This window comes from Apis dorsata, unplaced genomic scaffold (assembly GCF_000469605.1).
Source record: "Apis dorsata unplaced genomic scaffold, Apis dorsata 1.3 scaffold_53, whole genome shotgun sequence".
NCBI lineage: Eukaryota > Metazoa > Arthropoda > Insecta > Hymenoptera > Apidae > Apis > Apis dorsata.
Genome location: NW_006263354.1, coordinates 76579 through 93401, shown reverse-complemented (window position 1 = coordinate 93401; position 16823 = coordinate 76579). Strand labels below are relative to the sequence as shown.

Below are 16823 nucleotides of genomic sequence, written 5' to 3'. Positions count from 1 at the left end.
GTGTGTGTGTGTGTGTGTGTGGAATCAATTTCACGTGTCGCGTGTCGATTGATATAACATAAACATCGAGAATAATAACAAAAGCCGAAGGATGATTTTCGAAATGAAATTTCTATTGTGTTTTTCGAAGAATTTCGAAAGAAACATAAATCATGTTTATGAAATGAAAATTCGTGAAATTTCGCGTATAGAAATCGATAGAGAACGCTTATTTTTCTACGTGGAAAACAAGTGAACTCCCACGCGTACCACTGGAATTGCCAACAAAATGCGTTTCTTTTCTTTCGGTTGGGATACATCGTTCGGCTTTATGTTCCTTCCATTATTTGTTTATTCTACCTTCGAGAGGAACCGACCTAGTTTTCATTCCAGATGGACATACAAACCGGAAAATGGAAAGCGATGGACCTGAATTTTGGAAAAGGACTTTCGTCCGCCCGTGTATTTCTACAAAGGATTTTTATTCTCGTTTACCTTGAATATGTATGTATTTTTATGCGAATCCGGAACGGATAAAAGTTACAGAGTGAGTGCAAAAATTGCGAATATATAACGTCCACTCGAAAAGATTGAATTTGAATCGGGGAAAAAAAGCAGAGTTTCGAAACGGCAGAATTTTTCCTCTTCCCTACTTTTTTCCCTTTCTCTACTTTTGCCTTTATACACGAGATATATTTACGGAGAGGATCCTCGTTGCTACGATAATTGGTAATTCGACTATATAACGCAATTAAAAATACGCATTGTTAAATTAATGCCTTGGATACGCGTTGATTCAGCTCGTTAAAGGCAACACAATTTACGTATATTAGTTCCGCGCAAGCAAGGTAACATTCGCGGCGCAAAAAGCGTTTGCTGTTTTTGCGCTGTTTTCCTAACCAAACAACATCTCTAGACAAAGTTTATGCAAAAGAGTGGAACATTTTATCCGATGCGAACTCGTCGTTTGCCTCTAACTTTGCCACACATTTCAGTTTGCCTAACATTAATATCGCGAACAAATGCACACAACATCGTGACTATCTCCGCTGTTTTTCAACCCAAGAGACTATTACCGGATGGAAGTTACGGCTTTCCGAGTTTGTTACCGTTACAAACTAATTTCTTCAACAACCACTGAAAACTCTTGGAACTCGATATCACCTACACACCACACACCACGCGACACTAACACGAATCACAGTTTTAAAAAAAGGAAAGGAGAAGAACTGTGTCGGCAGATATTTCCTCGTACCACCATCGGAAAGAGAGTGGAGGATTCCTCTTTTTCAAAGTTGACGATAACTTCCGCGAGCAATACTTTCAAGAGCAAGGTGAATCGTTCACCAGCTCGACCTCGACTGGGCGAGATAGGAAGCGGCGGGACAGCCAGTCGAGAAAGTGAAGGAAGTCGTCCCGAATCGTGTAGAGGTTTGTCAACAAGTTACGTACGCTCGTACGTACGTATGTTATGTACGTTCGAAATCGTGGCGCGAATATAAACCGTAGCCAGGGAAAATTGATCGAGTTAGATGGGTATTATTCACGAACGAGGAAGTGCATTGTGAACGGCAATAAATAAAAATCCATAGGAACCTCTAAATTCCACTTTTCCACAAAATATCGAGACTTACGCGAAACGGTAAATACGCGCACCTCGTATGCAAAAATTTTCAAAGATTTATTGCAAAGGGACGTTGAAAATAAGACTTCTTGATATCTTACGGTTTTTCTTTTTTTTTTTTTTTTTTATCGAAATAATTGAAAGTCTCGACACGCGATTGCGTATCGAACGAAATAAATTTGAATTAATTTTATTCCGTTCCATTCCGTTCGTGAATATTAATCACGTTTCTCCTGTTTGAAAAGAAAAAATCGGATATATCTTTGAAAATCTGATCTGTTGATCGATTTCACAAAAGTACGATTATTTAATACGTTACGATACTAACGTTAATTTATAACATTGTAATGGTACATTAACGATGATCGTATTAAGAATAAAAATCGTGCCGAAACAGGACGATTATGGGAGAATGGCGAAACAAAATGACCTCGCACGCCTCTATTTAACGCAACGCAAAAATAGATCGGCTTTTTCCAGCAATATCATTTCCCACAGCAATACCAAATTGCTATTAACGTATTTAATCACGTTACATCGTACGTTTTTCTACAAATCATTCACATGCGCGAAAAATACTGTATGCTATTTATATTCAATACATGCCGAACATTTTCGTGTCATTCCGATAAAATAAACGTTATTGCAAATCGAAACGAGCGGAAAACGCGTGCCGAAGAGCATTTATTTCGATGGGACAAAGTAGATGCATTTCTATACACGCCATTCACAATGTTTCGAAGCATATTTCTCGTCACGAAAGGAGTCAGGATACAGTGTACCATATATGTTTTACAATGACATTACAGGAAATGATAACGGATATGCGCGTTTCCGCATCGAGCGATACAAAAGTTGCGTTAACGTTATTTAATAAAAAAAGAAAAAGAAATAGAAAAAGAAGAAAAATAGGATAATCAATTTTTATATTTAACTTAGAGAATTAATTTACAAGATTGCATTAGAGAATATGTAAAATTTGCTCACGATTCAACTATCATTCCCTAATTATCGCTGCTTCAGCACCACGTGATTAGCAACCTTCCCTATCATTGATCCAACGTATGTTTGCTACGGAGTCATTTAGATTTTAGCAGTAAAAATCTATTAATTTGGCGATCCAGATATAAAAAGATATCTGGCTGAAAATAATCTAAGATTTGACATCCACTGGTCGATATAAATAACTATATTGACTAAACAATTCGGAATAAAATTGTAATGAAACATGCGATTAGATGCGAAGTACGAACAATACTAGCAAAAATCTTTACCCATTTTTAAATCATTTTATCTAATGACCTTTTATATGTCATTTTACTATCTTCCTTATCAACCAATATTCGCGACATTTAGAATAATTGAACTTCTATAATTAGAATCAGAGAACATATAATGAATTTTTAGAACACGCCTTCCAAATGGAATGGAATTTGATTATCACTGTATGAACAGCCTTGGGCACAAAACCAGTTGACAAGCACTCGTGATATATAAATGTAAAATGACTTCACAGATTTATCTATATCTCAAAAATGAAAAAAAAAAAAAAAAATAATATCCACGTAAGATACAAAACGGTTGATTCTGAATGTGATCAAATCTGATGTTCCGTAGACAATACGTCGACCTAATTCCTTTTTAAACAAGTTATCGATACCTTGGAGGATACTAAAAATGTACTTTATCTGGAGGCGCAAAAAAGAAACAAAAGTTGGGCATAAAACCAAGCTACGAGAACTCATTATGATAACTATTGAACACTTATCGATCGTCAAACAATGGAATATGATGTTAGAGGTTACAATAGTCTACTCTGGTAAGCTATCGTTCGAAGATACATATTGAGAGGCAAAAGCGTATTTCTAACACTATAGCTCGATTGGATTTATCGATTTAATCGGATCTAATTCCGCTGATGATTGAAGTGAGCCTAAGCGTGAAACTTTGTATCTTTAACATACTACACAACAGGTATCCCTCGTATGTGAATGCACCTACAGTTCTATTATTATCGTTGCACGTGCCGTTCTATCGGCAGATAACCGTTATATACGTTCGATAGTAGTCTCACATATAATGCTCTATTATATTTATTTGCTTTTTAATAATGCATATTTGCGCACAACACTCATCGAAATTTATATGACAAAAGTACGCGTGCAGGTGTTGTGTAGCCACGCTGTATAATCTTGGTATTGTGTACAATTTCTAAGCGTCCTACACACAATGCCAGACACAATACCGGTTATACATATATTGGACTCAACAAGTCCAAAGAAGTTTGTGTCTACTTTTACTTGCATTATCCGTGCCAAGAAATCTTATATATACATGTATATGTACATATCTACAATTGTTGTTAACTAAAAAAAAATATAAAAAAAAGAAACAAATTAATATAATTAATCAAAAGTAAAATAAATATTAAACTAAAAATAAAATAGCACTTATTTACAGCAATTCAAAAAGTGATTTAATATCTTATATTGTTATTCAAATAACTTACAAACATATCCTCCAAGCAATAATATTCATGCGGATTATCACAGAAAATTAATATAAAATGTGATAAACAATCAGATATCGGTAGCTTTCGTTTTTCCCTAAAAATATTCAGTCCTTTGTTCATCGTCCAACGTGTACATCAAGCACAAGGTTTCCTTAAACAGAAGATTATAACTTGGCTTCTAAGTATACTTCGAATCGACCAGCTTTTCACCTCTAAGGCACTACTGTCCGTTTTGTCTTTTAATAGTTTTTGCTGAAACTTAAAATTTCAACCGTCTCACTGGCAGAATATCGATTATCGTTTCCGATGTAGCGCGATAAGATGAATGATAAAATATCCGATATATAAAAACGAGATAATACGAGGTTGGTTTATTAGTTAACAATTCAATGCAGAATGAAGCCATAAAGATGACTCGTATCGGTTACGATAGAATAGTAGAACTACAAGTGGCAGGAAACACATATAACAACGTTCTTGATAACAGCTGATTACGATGAGCTCGCCCAGACACAATGGTCGTCGTTTAATGAACCACGTTGCACGCTGACATTTCAGTACACGATATATTATTATAAATGCTTCCATTTCCCGCCAAAAATAATAATTCAAAGATAATTCATTTTTTATCTCATTGAATTATTATATATTATTAACAAAATTCTATCACATATTTTATTAGTACTTTCAAGATGTTTCATATAATCATGATACGAACATATCAATCACAATTATTCATTTGGTATAATCGGAGCCATCGATTCGAGAAATAATATGTGCCGGTATATAACAAAAATTATAAAATTCTCAATACCTTCGTTTATGCCAGAGTTGCAGGTTTACGGTATGTACTAAAAATAGCGGTACCCATAAAACTGCTCGGTGAAAATCGCCACGAGACCTCGAAGACGTGGCACATACAATACGCAACCGCGTATGTAACCTATACACTAACAATCTGATCAAAAATCAAAAAATTTTCTTTCCACTAAAAGTCACTGAAGCGAAAAGTAATCATGGGTAGAAAAATTATCGGTCGCGTACGAAAAAATTTCTACAAAACTAGACATTCCGATACTGAGACAATATAAAACATAGATATGAATCGTAGCATAGAACGTATATCGTATTGTTTATTGCGATTAAATATATATTTTATCGAATGAAATGATTCATTTTATCAAATACTTACGATATCTATGCTCCGTGTGACAGAAGACTCGTAACCCGTATCAAGAGGATTCATCTTGAGACGATTGTTTACACGACGCCAACACTTGGATCAATGCAAAATCACCACTTTACCATCGATTCATAATCGTGCATTACTTTTGTATACGGATTTCTCGATGTATCGTTGATTTTCACGCATAAAATCGTGCGATCACGCGTGCCTGCGCTCGCGGTCGATCCTTGGAATCCATGACAGGTACGAGCACGGGTATGGCTACGAACCGCATGCGCCAAAGCAGAAGTTATCACGTTCTACCACCAAAGCAAACGAATAATATGTAGATGAGAAACTAAGCTTCAAATTTAAATTTCTATTTCAAATCCACACCGATTGATTTGTATACACTCGAAACCTTCATTAATCCAATAGATTAAAACTAATTAGGACATGTCCCTTTGCCTCTTTTTTTACCATTAGTATTCATGACAGCATTCAATTTATTGTGCATCAAATCAATTACTTAATCAATTACGAAAAAATATAATCTTTAATTTTAAGGAACAATTTATAAGAATAATTAAATCTATAATTTATTTTCATTATTACGTACCTATTTTTCTTCGTTAAAATATGAAGTAAAAATATCACGACATAATTTTTATTGAAAAATAAGCAAAATTAAATCTTGATATATAATCTTGACTTCCGGTATAAATGTCTATATAAATTTGTAATTATAAACTTCCTATTCAAAAATGTAATTTAAATTGCAACTATTATATAAAAAACCAATTTAAAAAAATATTTATTATACTGTAAAAATTCAAATAACAAGTTAAGAAATATATATTAAATATTAGTACATTAGATTAATTTTAATTTCGATATTAATGAATCATTGCGCATATCCAATCGCGTCGATTTGACTTACATGATTTGACTCTACTTGCAATTTGAATTATATCCGTTAGTTATTTCGCGGATTTTTACAAGTTGCATTATCGAAACGCAATTTATTTCAAAAAAGAAGTTTGAGATGATATCGCAATTCTTGGCCTCCTCACTGCAAAAACAATATGTAATATGGTGAGTTTATACAATTATTAATTATTACAAAAAATTTTTAGTGAAATAAGAAAAATAATAATGAAAAAAATTTCTAACTTTAATATTCTATTACGTCTTATGATTGATTTCTAAATGAATTTATGAATATTTTTATACTTAAAATAAAAATTTTATCAAAAAATGAAAATCATATATGATGATTTCATAAAAAAGAACTACAAAAGTATTATTATTACATTATTTTTAAATATTTTAAAATTCAAAAATGACTATTATAACATTTTTTTACAATCGTATTGTTTTTTTTTTTCATTTTACCATTATATTCGAAAATTCATAATTAATAATATAAAAACTAATTTATAATTAACGACTATATAGAAATCAATCGTTTAAAAATTAATATTATTTATGAAAAATAATAAAATTTTAAATTACATACATACTTTATTATGCATATGAATTTTAACATAGAGAGACAAAATCATTCCTTTACAATGAATCAGGATATTTTCTATTCATTTTCATAAATGACATCAACAAATATTTTCAATAATCTAAACTTCTTGAGCGCATTTTAAATATTGCGATGTTTAAATTTCTTTGTTATAATGATACCAAAGAGGTCATGAATTTTCTTATTTCATAACTTAGATATTTTCTTATTCATTATAAAAAGAATAAAAAAATACAATTAATGTATAAGATATGATGAGATGTGATGTAATACACTTACATTCAAAATTAAAATTTACAATTCGATGAAAATGACAATATTAATTTTCACATAAGTAGGAATTTTACTAAAATTCAGATAGAATAAAATGTTGTACAAAAAATTCTTAAAAAGAACTCACTCATATTACAATAAAATATAATATGTACACGAAAAAATCAGATTACAAAAAACATTGGCACAAAGATTTTCCCCTCTTGGTATCTATCCTTTTTTTTTTTTTTTTTAATCATATATCAGTTAATCTGAGTATTTCAGAAAACTGTTTTATAAATATGCGCTTTAAAGAGATGATTTTGAGAAAATCGTATTTATGCCTTGAGATTACTCATTTACAATTAATGCGATGATACATTAACATCGTGTTTCGTATAGACCACTTCGGCCTATATATCTCACCCATTTTATAACATCATGATCAGAATAATTTAACTTGGATTCAAATACTTTTAAATAACGAACTTTGAATCCAGAAGGTGCAAATGGTACTTCGAAATTCATAGATATTGGTGGTCGCGTCCATCTTTTCTTCGTATCGGTTTCAAGTAAATCAATTTCTGCCGATAGTTGAGTTTCTTTCATACCAGCCATACGTTTAATTTTCCATACAATAGCATTTTCAGATGCTTTATACTTTGCTTTCCCTTTTAAACAAATTAATTGTACTCCAGCAGTATTTAAAGGAGTAGGTACTCTAACTTCAATCTTCTGTCCCAACAAAGAAGGTTTAAAGTTTGATTTTAATACTGCCTTCACTTCCATTTTTGTACGTCCTACTTCTCGTACTAATGGAATAACGCGAAATGGCAATGATATATCCTTAGTGGTACGATATCTATGAAATATTACCAAAAAAAAATATCAAATAATTTACATATTACAATTTTACATATTAATTTCTTTCTACAATATTTCTTTCAAAGAATGTTTACCTCATCAATTCAAATTCCCCATCAGGAGGTATGAAACTAATAGCATGCTCTGTCTCAAATTTACTAAGCTTGACACATTGATGAAATTGGCAATCATCAATTACAACCACAGGTTTTCCAGATCTAGCACCTGTAGGATCATCACCACCACCTCCCAAACCGCTTCCACCTTTCATACCTTTAGCTTCCATAACAATTTTGTCATTGATTCCAAATTTACATTCTGGCATTCCAGATAAATAAGATTTCATCACAACCTATTAGAATAAAAAAATTAGATTAATAAATTTCCTAATACTTCAGCTTTTTCTATTTTTATTTTTAAAATAATAACCTTCCCAGCAACATGTGCACTTAATACTTGTCCTTGAGGACTCATTAAAAGATTGACATATTCAAGTACATCAAGGAATAATTCATTTCGTCTATATTTAATACCCTCTCTTCTCCATCCAATTTGACCAGTTACTTGTGAAGTTATTTGAGCTTGTTCTTCTTTTGTTGCTGATTTAACACCTTGTTGGGTAATAAACGTTTTTAATACTCCAGTGTCACAGTTCTGAGGATATCCAAAATCCAAAATTTCTAGACAATAAATTTAATTACACTTTAGCATAAAATATTCTATTTAGATATAAAATATTCATAAATATGAATACTTATAGGATATGCAATAATACTTACCATCTAATAATTCATAAATTAGCACAAAGTTGTTCTTGATATTTTCCTCAGAAATCTTACCAAAGTATGACTGCATAACATCAATGATTTTTAATAAAAATTCAAAAACCATTGCAGCATTAACATTTTGTTTAGTAACAGCAGCCAACCAGATATTAGCCCGTTTTATATGAAAAAATGATGTTCTGGCAATGTTAGTAACAGGAGACCGTACTTGTTGTCTGGCATGGATAACATTAACACGAAATGCATCAACTGCATTTCGTCCAATGTCATCTCTATATACTCTGGAGATAAGTACTTCTCCCTTATGATTGTACACAAATAAACCCCCTATCATTTTGACAGAGGGTACCTTTTATTACTTCAATTACAATCAACCTATAAATAAGTAATTTATTTGTTATTATTAGATTATAATTTATGTATTGATAAAAAATTAAATTGTAAAAAAATATATAAAATATATACATAAATATATAAAAATGAAAAAAATATACAAAATACCTAAAATAAAATAATTACTCTTATATTTGAATAATGAAATAAATCTTAGGTTTTATTTTTCAACTGATAATAAAATTTAGTAAAGTTTAATAAAGAGATAATAAAATTTAATAAAATATATTATAATTATTAAATTATTATATAAATTGAATTGCTTAAAAAATATGTTTACAAATTATATAAAAGAAAATATATTTAATATTTAACGTATTAGAAATCTTTTTAAATGTAATCTTAACCTATTTAATTTTATAATTTTTAATACAATGATAATTTATAATATAATAGGTACAATATAAAATAAATAAACATGTAAAAAATATTTTAAAATCTATTAAAAAAAAATTACAAAAATCAATGAATGCAAAATATGATAAAAATATTTTTTAAGAATAAAAATATATCATCTGAATATCATAATAATTATTTTTTAAAAAGGTAAAAAATTTAGTTTATTTAAAAATTAATATATATTTTTTATATAGTATAAAAGGATAACGCCCCTTTTCTTAAATGACATTTGAGGTTCTCTAATATGTCTTGTAAACGGTTAGTATTATTGATCGGAAATGAATGACCTACACCATAGGTATTAATATTATCAAGAATTTTTTGAAAATTATAATATACAAATATTTACGAATATGAATTTCAAAATTGTGAAAAATTACTTACGCATGACTTTTAGTGCGTTTAATAAAATAAGAGATGCTAATTTGTATCAGCCTCCGAAACGTACAGTAACAGTACCAACCTTCTGATACAAGTGCGAACTATCAAATGACGAAAGCAACACCCACTTCTTTATACTACGTGTCTCAGAAATATATAATATTACAATATTAAAATGTTATTTTGAAATAACAATTAATTGACGTAAAATATAAGAAATTATTGTTCCTAAATTTAAATTCATCTATCTAATGTTACGTTTAAAAATATCTTAATTATACATTTATAGGACAAATAGGGTTGTTGTATTGATTTTAAAACCGGTAGTTGTACATTTATATGCTTAATCACTATAATAAAAATATTAAAAAAGATATTGAATTATATCTGTAAAAAATTTACTTATCCAACAGTTTCTTTGTATATTCAAAAAATTTTTGGTTATGTTGATTCTATTTTTTTTTTTATTCTTATAGTACAGTCAACAAAATATATGCATTAAATAATTCTATATTTTTATTATATTATTTATTATACAATGTAAAATTTGTATTTATTCCGTTTTATAATTATATATAAATTATATTTTAATCGAATAAAATACAAAGTTCAATAATTTATTTGATAAATATTTAAAACTCTTTTAATAGTCAAAATATAGTATACCAAGTGTTTATATCAACGCTTGCGCGTTGTAATATTTTCGGATACATGTGTACCCAGTATTGCAAAATGATTTGCATATGAAGGAACTGAATATTTCGTTCGTAGTTCTTCTTCTACATAGTACTTCATAGTACAAACAATGAGTGACCAAGATGGAAATAATAATAACCTTACTTTGAGGGAAAATTTAGTAAGTTTCTATCATTCTTTGGGTTATATATACACACACATATATATATATATATATATATATATATATATATATGTATGTATATATGTATATTTATTTAGAGATCCTAATATTTTTCAGAATATCGATAAGTATGAAACCATACATTGATCTATTATATAAGTATTAATATATATATATACATATATTTTAATTCACAAAAATTTTTTAAGGTAAAAACTGCAGTGGAATTTCTACAAAATCCTAAGGTACAAAATAGTCCTATAGGACGTAAACAAGAATTTCTTCAAAGAAAAGGTTTAACTGAAGAAGAGATTAAAAGAGCATTCAAATTAGCTTCTATAGATATAACAATTGATCAAAATGTTAATAATTCAAAGGATTATACCGTGATTCCTATTCCACAAGGTCATATGTATCCGTGCTTTCAACAAATATATCCATGCCAAATAACTATTTTCCAAAGAATAAAAGAATTCTTCAATGCTACTGCCTTAATTGGTGTTACTATATATTGCGTATATTGGTTCTATAAGGTATTATTAAATGTATATGATACAAATGTTATTTTAAAATCATACAAGTTGAACATACTCTATTGTAGAAATTTATTGAACCATTGCTATTTGGCCGGAAAAAGAAAGATAGTATAAAAGATTCAGTCACTGAGTTAGATAAGAGTATTCAAAATTCTATGAAAGAAGTAAAACAATCCATTTCAAAAGTCGAGGAGGATGTACAAAAATTGACACAAAATCAATCTATGGATCCAATGATACCTCAATTGGTACAAGAATTGAAACAAGATTTAGCTAGTCTCAAATCTTTACTTTTATCAAGGTATATATACATATATGTATTTTAATATAATTACATATTGAAACATTAGAATACAATATGTAATCAACAATTTGATAATAACATTTATTGCTATACAAGATGATCATTTTGTTTATACATCATATTCTATTTTATTTTAAATTTATACATTAATCTTAAGATATAATTTTTATACAAAAGTTTATATTTATTCTTTTTATACTGACTCACACACATACAAACATGTATATATTTCAGATTCAATCTCTCAGATATATTTATTTGAAAATACAAAAGTAAAAATTTTTTGAATAAAAGAACTATAAAATATATCAATCAAATTATGATTGATTGACAAAAAAGATATAAAAAACACAGATTCTATATTTTTAATATTCTTGCAAAATTTTGTACTTAGTATTACCAAAGTTCTATAAAATTTGTACATAGAAAGTCAAGGAATTCATAAATATTCGTATATTTACCAAAATTTCAAATTTTAAACAGAAAACAATTTCCAAGTGCACCAACATCAGTGCCAACATCTATATCTATACCAACATGGCAATTAGATGCTGCAGGTACAAGTCAAGAAAAAGCAACTGAACGAGAAGATGATGCTGGAAGTGGAAGTAGCGCTAATAACTCGGATAGTTCTCTAGAAATGATCCGCGAAGATCCACCTAAGGTGTAAAATTAAAATAATTTATAAAAATTCACTTCCATCATAACAGTCTTCGATATATAAAATACTCTGTGATGTCTCGTGAAAGGAATACATGATCATTTGTAATATATATTGAAAATCGATGTTCTTATAATTATTGTATTATCAATTCATTTGTTTTGTTTAATTCTATTTTAACTTTGTACTACAAAATCAGATTAGATATAATTGTTTTATCTAAAAAAAAAAAAACTATTTAAAGCTGATCATAAAGCAAAGAGATACATATAATGCATTATTTTATAAATAATATTAAATTTTCGAAAATGGTAATTGTTACTTAATTTTTTGTTTTCTTATATAGAAAAGTTTATTAAAGGAATTAGTGTTTGTTCCGCATTGATTATTAGCGTCGATGTTCCATCTCTGCTGTTAAAGGCCTCACATATTGTTTAATAATTTTTATGAAAATAAAAAATTAAATACAAAATAAGAATATTTTCTTAATATTATTCATAACGCAAGAAAGTACATTACTATTTAATATTATTAATTACTTAAAATAAATAATCTATTTAAAATACTTAACAATATTATGGGAAAGGTAAAAACCAAAAATACAATTTATCTTTATAAACTAAATATGTACATTTTAATCCATATTTGAATTTAAAAAGACAATCGCGATACATAGAACCATATTTAATTATGGACTATGTTTATACAAATTATTTTGCAATGTATATTTGAAATTAAAAAATTAATATTTTTTCTTAACATATACATATAGTTGCATGTATGTGATAACAGAACATCCATACATGTACATATAGGTTTACTATGTACAGAAAGACATTATTTTTATTGAGTGTAATATAATCCTGCCTTATCCTATATCTATTACCCATGGCTCTTCTTACTTTGGAATAAATTACTATTAATAATATAAATCCATGTGAGCAACTTGTTTGATATATGTCAATAAATAAACAAATGTTCTCAATTATTTATAATTTATTTGAGAACAAAGTATTATTATTTCATTCTTTTGCACATGGGCATATTTTTTTAAATTGAATTTTTATAATTAAGTAAAACTAACATTTATACATGTACATACATAATATACATGTATAAATGCTATGTAAAACGTTTAATCGCTTGATTACATTGTTCATTCACTCAATCATCATTCTGCAACAAATACATTTCCCATCATTGTATAAACCATAATAATTTTCAATAGTATTTTTGAATGATGAAATAAACAAATAAAGTATACAGGTATATGCACAATCTATTTACTGTTACTTCATTCGTATTTCTTTCTGATGTATAACATCGTACATAACATTAAACAATTTCCATTTTTCGAAAAATTTATTGAAATCAAATATCCCTTCTTTATAGTTCATTAATACTTTTTTTTATTATTAGATATATTTAGGATAGCTGCCTCACTGATACAGTGAGTTACAGCAAAGTCCGTTTAAACTGTGACTTAGTATTTTTTTTAGTTTTTTTTTTTTTTTTATACTATACTTTATGTTTAATAATATTATATATAACAGAAATAATTCGTTTAAAAAATATAACACTTTTTTTATCATGTGTGGCAAAATACTTAAAACGTTTTGTATAATATTTTCACTTAGAACAAAATTATTTCAAGTGAAATATACGTATAAATCTATATTAATTTAAAATCTCAATCTTTGGCAAATACATTTTTTCTTTTTTTAAGAAAGCCCACTTTCTCTCTCTCTCTCGATTTGTGTATGTATATGTATTGTGTACGCATACGTATATATATATATATTATTGCGCACACATGAACATAACGAAAATATCAGGACATTTTGTGCTAATGTAAATAGTTTGGTTAAAGGTCCCATTCCCTTTCAGACTTACTCGCTACGTTTTTATTTTCTAACGAGCGTAGAAAATGAGGACAGGGGGTCAGGGATCATCGTCTCATCATTTAGTCAGCATCCTATATCTATTACCAATAACAATAACCCTAGATTAAACACGCTAAACGTTTTGCAGCTCGATCTCTAATAAATCTAGTTTATTACTTAATCCAAACTATGCTACCAAGTATGATGTAAATGTAAATTCCTTGAAAGAACGGACCGTACATCTTGTGTAAAACGAAGGGCATCCAAAACAGGAAGTAAACTCAACAAAGCAGTATCTCCCGCATCGCTAAACCAAGACTTTATTGGTATTGCGTTATCTGCGATAACAGAAAAAAAAAAAATAGATATAAATAATTGTTATCTATAATATATAATTAACACATGAATAAGATTTTAGATCTAAAATATCTAAAAATTAAATATTACTTATAAAATTATAGCTGTCCAATATAACATCCAAGAAAATTTTATTACATATATACATTTTGTTTTTATAATAATTGATATATTTCTAAGTTTAAATAGATGAATTTTAAATTATGATTTTCTTGAATGTTGCAGATAAAAAAATATTGAATATAAAAAATAAAATCTAATCTTTAAACTAGTACCTGATACACAGGAATTATTAAAAAAAATGATTAAAACAGTTGAAATTAGTTGAATATCATTGCCAATTCGGCGTAGTGTCCAGTGCTTATTCAAGTGGAGGAGCATTGGCAATTGAGCATATTTTACATCTATCCATAGGCCTGTATTCAGTGCTTGCTTACAGAACATCAACGCTGATAGCTGCAAATAGATATGTTTTTCAATAAAGTTTATCTCAACTTTTAATTTTATTATTTGTTAATCCAGTCAAACTATATAAAGTTGTAAGTCTAAAAATTAAACGATTTGAAACAAAACTATAATATGTCAATATTTCATGTCATTAATGCAGCATCTTTTATTTAAAATAATTACAAAGACAATAAAAGTAATAAATATACTGAAATCACACATATATTTAAATTTTTATTGATATTAAATTTCACATATTAAATGAATTTCATAAAATTATTTTATAAAATTAATTTATAAAATAAAATCATAATGATTAATTTAATATTGATAACTGAATAGATAAACAAATTTATAAAATAACATATTCTAGAAAGAATTTTGTATTAAAGAAATATTAGATGAAAACTATTGTATTAGATGAAAAATACCAATTTCTGAATTTCTAAAAATTGTGATCAATATGTTTTTAATTAAAATAGACAAACATCAAAATTATAGAGTATTTGAATTCAATTTCTTTATAAACTTAAATTGATTAAAATTTATCTAAAAATAATTTTGAAACATTTATTTAAATTTTTAATTTAGATCAAAATAGGAAATTATTCCACTACACATAATTGTGCTCATGTAAGCAAGTTCTGACTACAGGTTGTAATACATGATATATGATACAACAACAGCAATTTAAAATTATAAAAATATAGTATCATGAATAAGAATATTATATATTAGTATTATATATTATAATATTATATATTATACATAAATTTCTATTTTATTTTTTATTGATTATTTGTACATTTACAATAATTTGTACATAATTATTGTTATATCATACACAAGATTAAAATTAAACAATTTCACAATATATAATTATTTTTAATATATATAAAATAAAATAATTTATCAAATTTAAACAAGCAATTACAATTATAAGAGTAATCAGAAATTAATATCATTAAAATGAGAAAAATAAATGTTATACTTACGAGGATAGGCTCTGTAGGCTCCAGGACTATTATCAAGTATAAAGACTGATGCTAAATCTGAACAAATTGCAGATAAATCTTTAGTATAGGAACCCATTTCTGGTGTACAATGTTGTCTATAATATCTTCTTCTTAATATACCCCTGTTATTATCTAACTTTTCTGCAACAGCTGCACCATAGATTTCCATGGAAGCAGTGAAAACCACTAATTCATACCTTAAAGAAAAAAAAAAAATAAATAGTAATATTTAATATATATAATCAATTATATTAAAAATATCAATTACTCATAATTGATTTAATTTCTTGTTTTTTTTTTTTAATGATAATTTTGAAGTATCATCTAACTTTAATGTTTTCTTATTTATTTTATAATAATTAAACTTACCATTGACTAACAATATCTAAAAAGAAATCTACATGTGGTCTTTTATGGACAAAAAATCTGACAGGATGTCTGTCTATCTTCACTTTAAGAATAAAATCTGGTGGTGTACCAAATCTAACTGTTGGCCTTGCCACTCCATCATGATGAGAATGAATTAATGTTTCATCTAAATCCAATACTAATACTTTCCTTTTAACTATACCTATAATATATTTTAATTATATATAAACAATAATATTTTTTAACACATGCAGCTATTAAAACATAAATAATACTTACTAAGTCTGTGCCTTGATAATGGAGATAATGGGAAGATTTCATATTTAACAGGTTGCATTTGTGATATCTAAAAAATTAATCAATTATAAAATAAAAATTATATATTTAATGTAAAATATAGGTTTTTACATAGAATAATCTTAATAACATAAAATAGGTAACAAAAATAAAAATGTAGAATAAAAGAAATAACCATTAAAAATTCATTTGTTTTGTGATAAACA

General features: G+C 27.6%; 4 protein-coding genes across 10 annotated transcripts in view; 1 reads left to right on the top strand and 3 right to left on the bottom strand.

Annotated features, from left to right (window-relative positions):
* LOC102673008 (calmodulin-binding transcription activator 2-like) overlaps positions 1–5753 on the bottom strand; it is a 35811-nt gene extending 30058 nt beyond the window's left edge. For 2 of the 5 annotated variants that reach the window (XM_006609383.2, XM_031515102.1), the window contains exon 1: positions 5308–5753. The gene's annotated coding sequence lies outside the window, so the exon portion shown is untranslated. Of the gene's footprint in view, positions 1–1234; positions 1402–5307 lie in introns of those variants that run through there. The other 3 variants (XM_006609384.2, XM_006609382.2, XM_031515103.1) reach the window with 2 other exon arrangements.
* A 1031-nt stretch (positions 5754–6784) lies between these two features.
* LOC102672474 (AP-2 complex subunit mu) lies at positions 6785–10043 on the bottom strand. Its single transcript, XM_006609378.2, has 5 exons — positions 9892–10043; positions 8710–9090; positions 8360–8610; positions 8026–8282; positions 6785–7928 (listed from the first exon to the last, which is right to left on the bottom strand). Exons 2-5 carry the CDS (start codon positions 9047–9049, stop codon positions 7448–7450), a joined length of 1329 nt encoding a protein of 442 aa, XP_006609441.1. The 5' UTR covers positions 9050–9090; positions 9892–10043; the 3' UTR covers positions 6785–7447.
* A 417-nt stretch (positions 10044–10460) lies between these two features.
* On the top strand, positions 10461–12723 carry LOC102671648 (peroxisomal membrane protein PEX14). The gene is made up of 4 exons (XM_006609372.1): positions 10461–10744; positions 10957–11280; positions 11349–11584; positions 12071–12723. Exons 1-4 carry the CDS (start codon positions 10694–10696, stop codon positions 12255–12257), a joined length of 798 nt encoding a protein of 265 aa, XP_006609435.1. The 5' UTR covers positions 10461–10693; the 3' UTR covers positions 12258–12723.
* Positions 12724–12853: 130 nt separating this feature from the next.
* Positions 12854–16823, bottom strand: part of LOC102671783 (CTD nuclear envelope phosphatase 1 homolog) — a 5249-nt gene continuing 1279 nt past the window's right edge. For 2 of the 3 annotated variants that reach the window (XM_006609373.2, XM_006609374.2), the window contains exons 2-5: positions 16600–16666; positions 16321–16522; positions 15931–16148; positions 12854–14469 (exon numbers count right to left, since the gene is read on the bottom strand). In XM_006609373.2, the coding sequence (XP_006609436.1) occupies positions 14324–14469; positions 15931–16148; positions 16321–16522; positions 16600–16666 (633 nt within the window). In that variant the 3' untranslated portion in view covers positions 12854–14323. Of the gene's footprint in view, positions 14470–14763; positions 14945–15930; positions 16149–16320; positions 16523–16599; positions 16667–16823 lie in introns of all 3 variants that reach the window. The other variant, XR_004151798.1, reaches the window with a different exon arrangement.

Bases quoted from the DNA above. Each gene is read 5' to 3' on its own strand.
- LOC102671648 (XM_006609372.1), top strand. From the start codon at position 10,694: ATGAGTGACCAAGATGGAAATAATAATAACCTTACTTTGAGGGAAAAT. The intron at 10,745-10,956 runs GTAAGTTTCTAT...AAATTTTTTAAG, and splicing joins TTACTTTGAGGGAAAATTTA to GTAAAAACTGCAGTGGAATT. The intron at 11,281-11,348 runs GTATTATTAAAT...ACTCTATTGTAG, and splicing joins GCGTATATTGGTTCTATAAG to AAATTTATTGAACCATTGCT.
- LOC102672474 (XM_006609378.2), bottom strand. From the start codon at position 9,049: ATGATAGGGGGTTTATTTGTGTACAATCATAAGGGAGAAGTACTTATC. The intron at 8,611-8,709 runs GTAAGTATTATT...TTTATTGTCTAG, and splicing joins AATTTATGAATTATTAGATG to AAATTTTGGATTTTGGATAT. The intron at 7,929-8,025 runs GTAAACATTCTT...AATATTTCATAG, and splicing joins GGGGAATTTGAATTGATGAG to ATATCGTACCACTAAGGATA.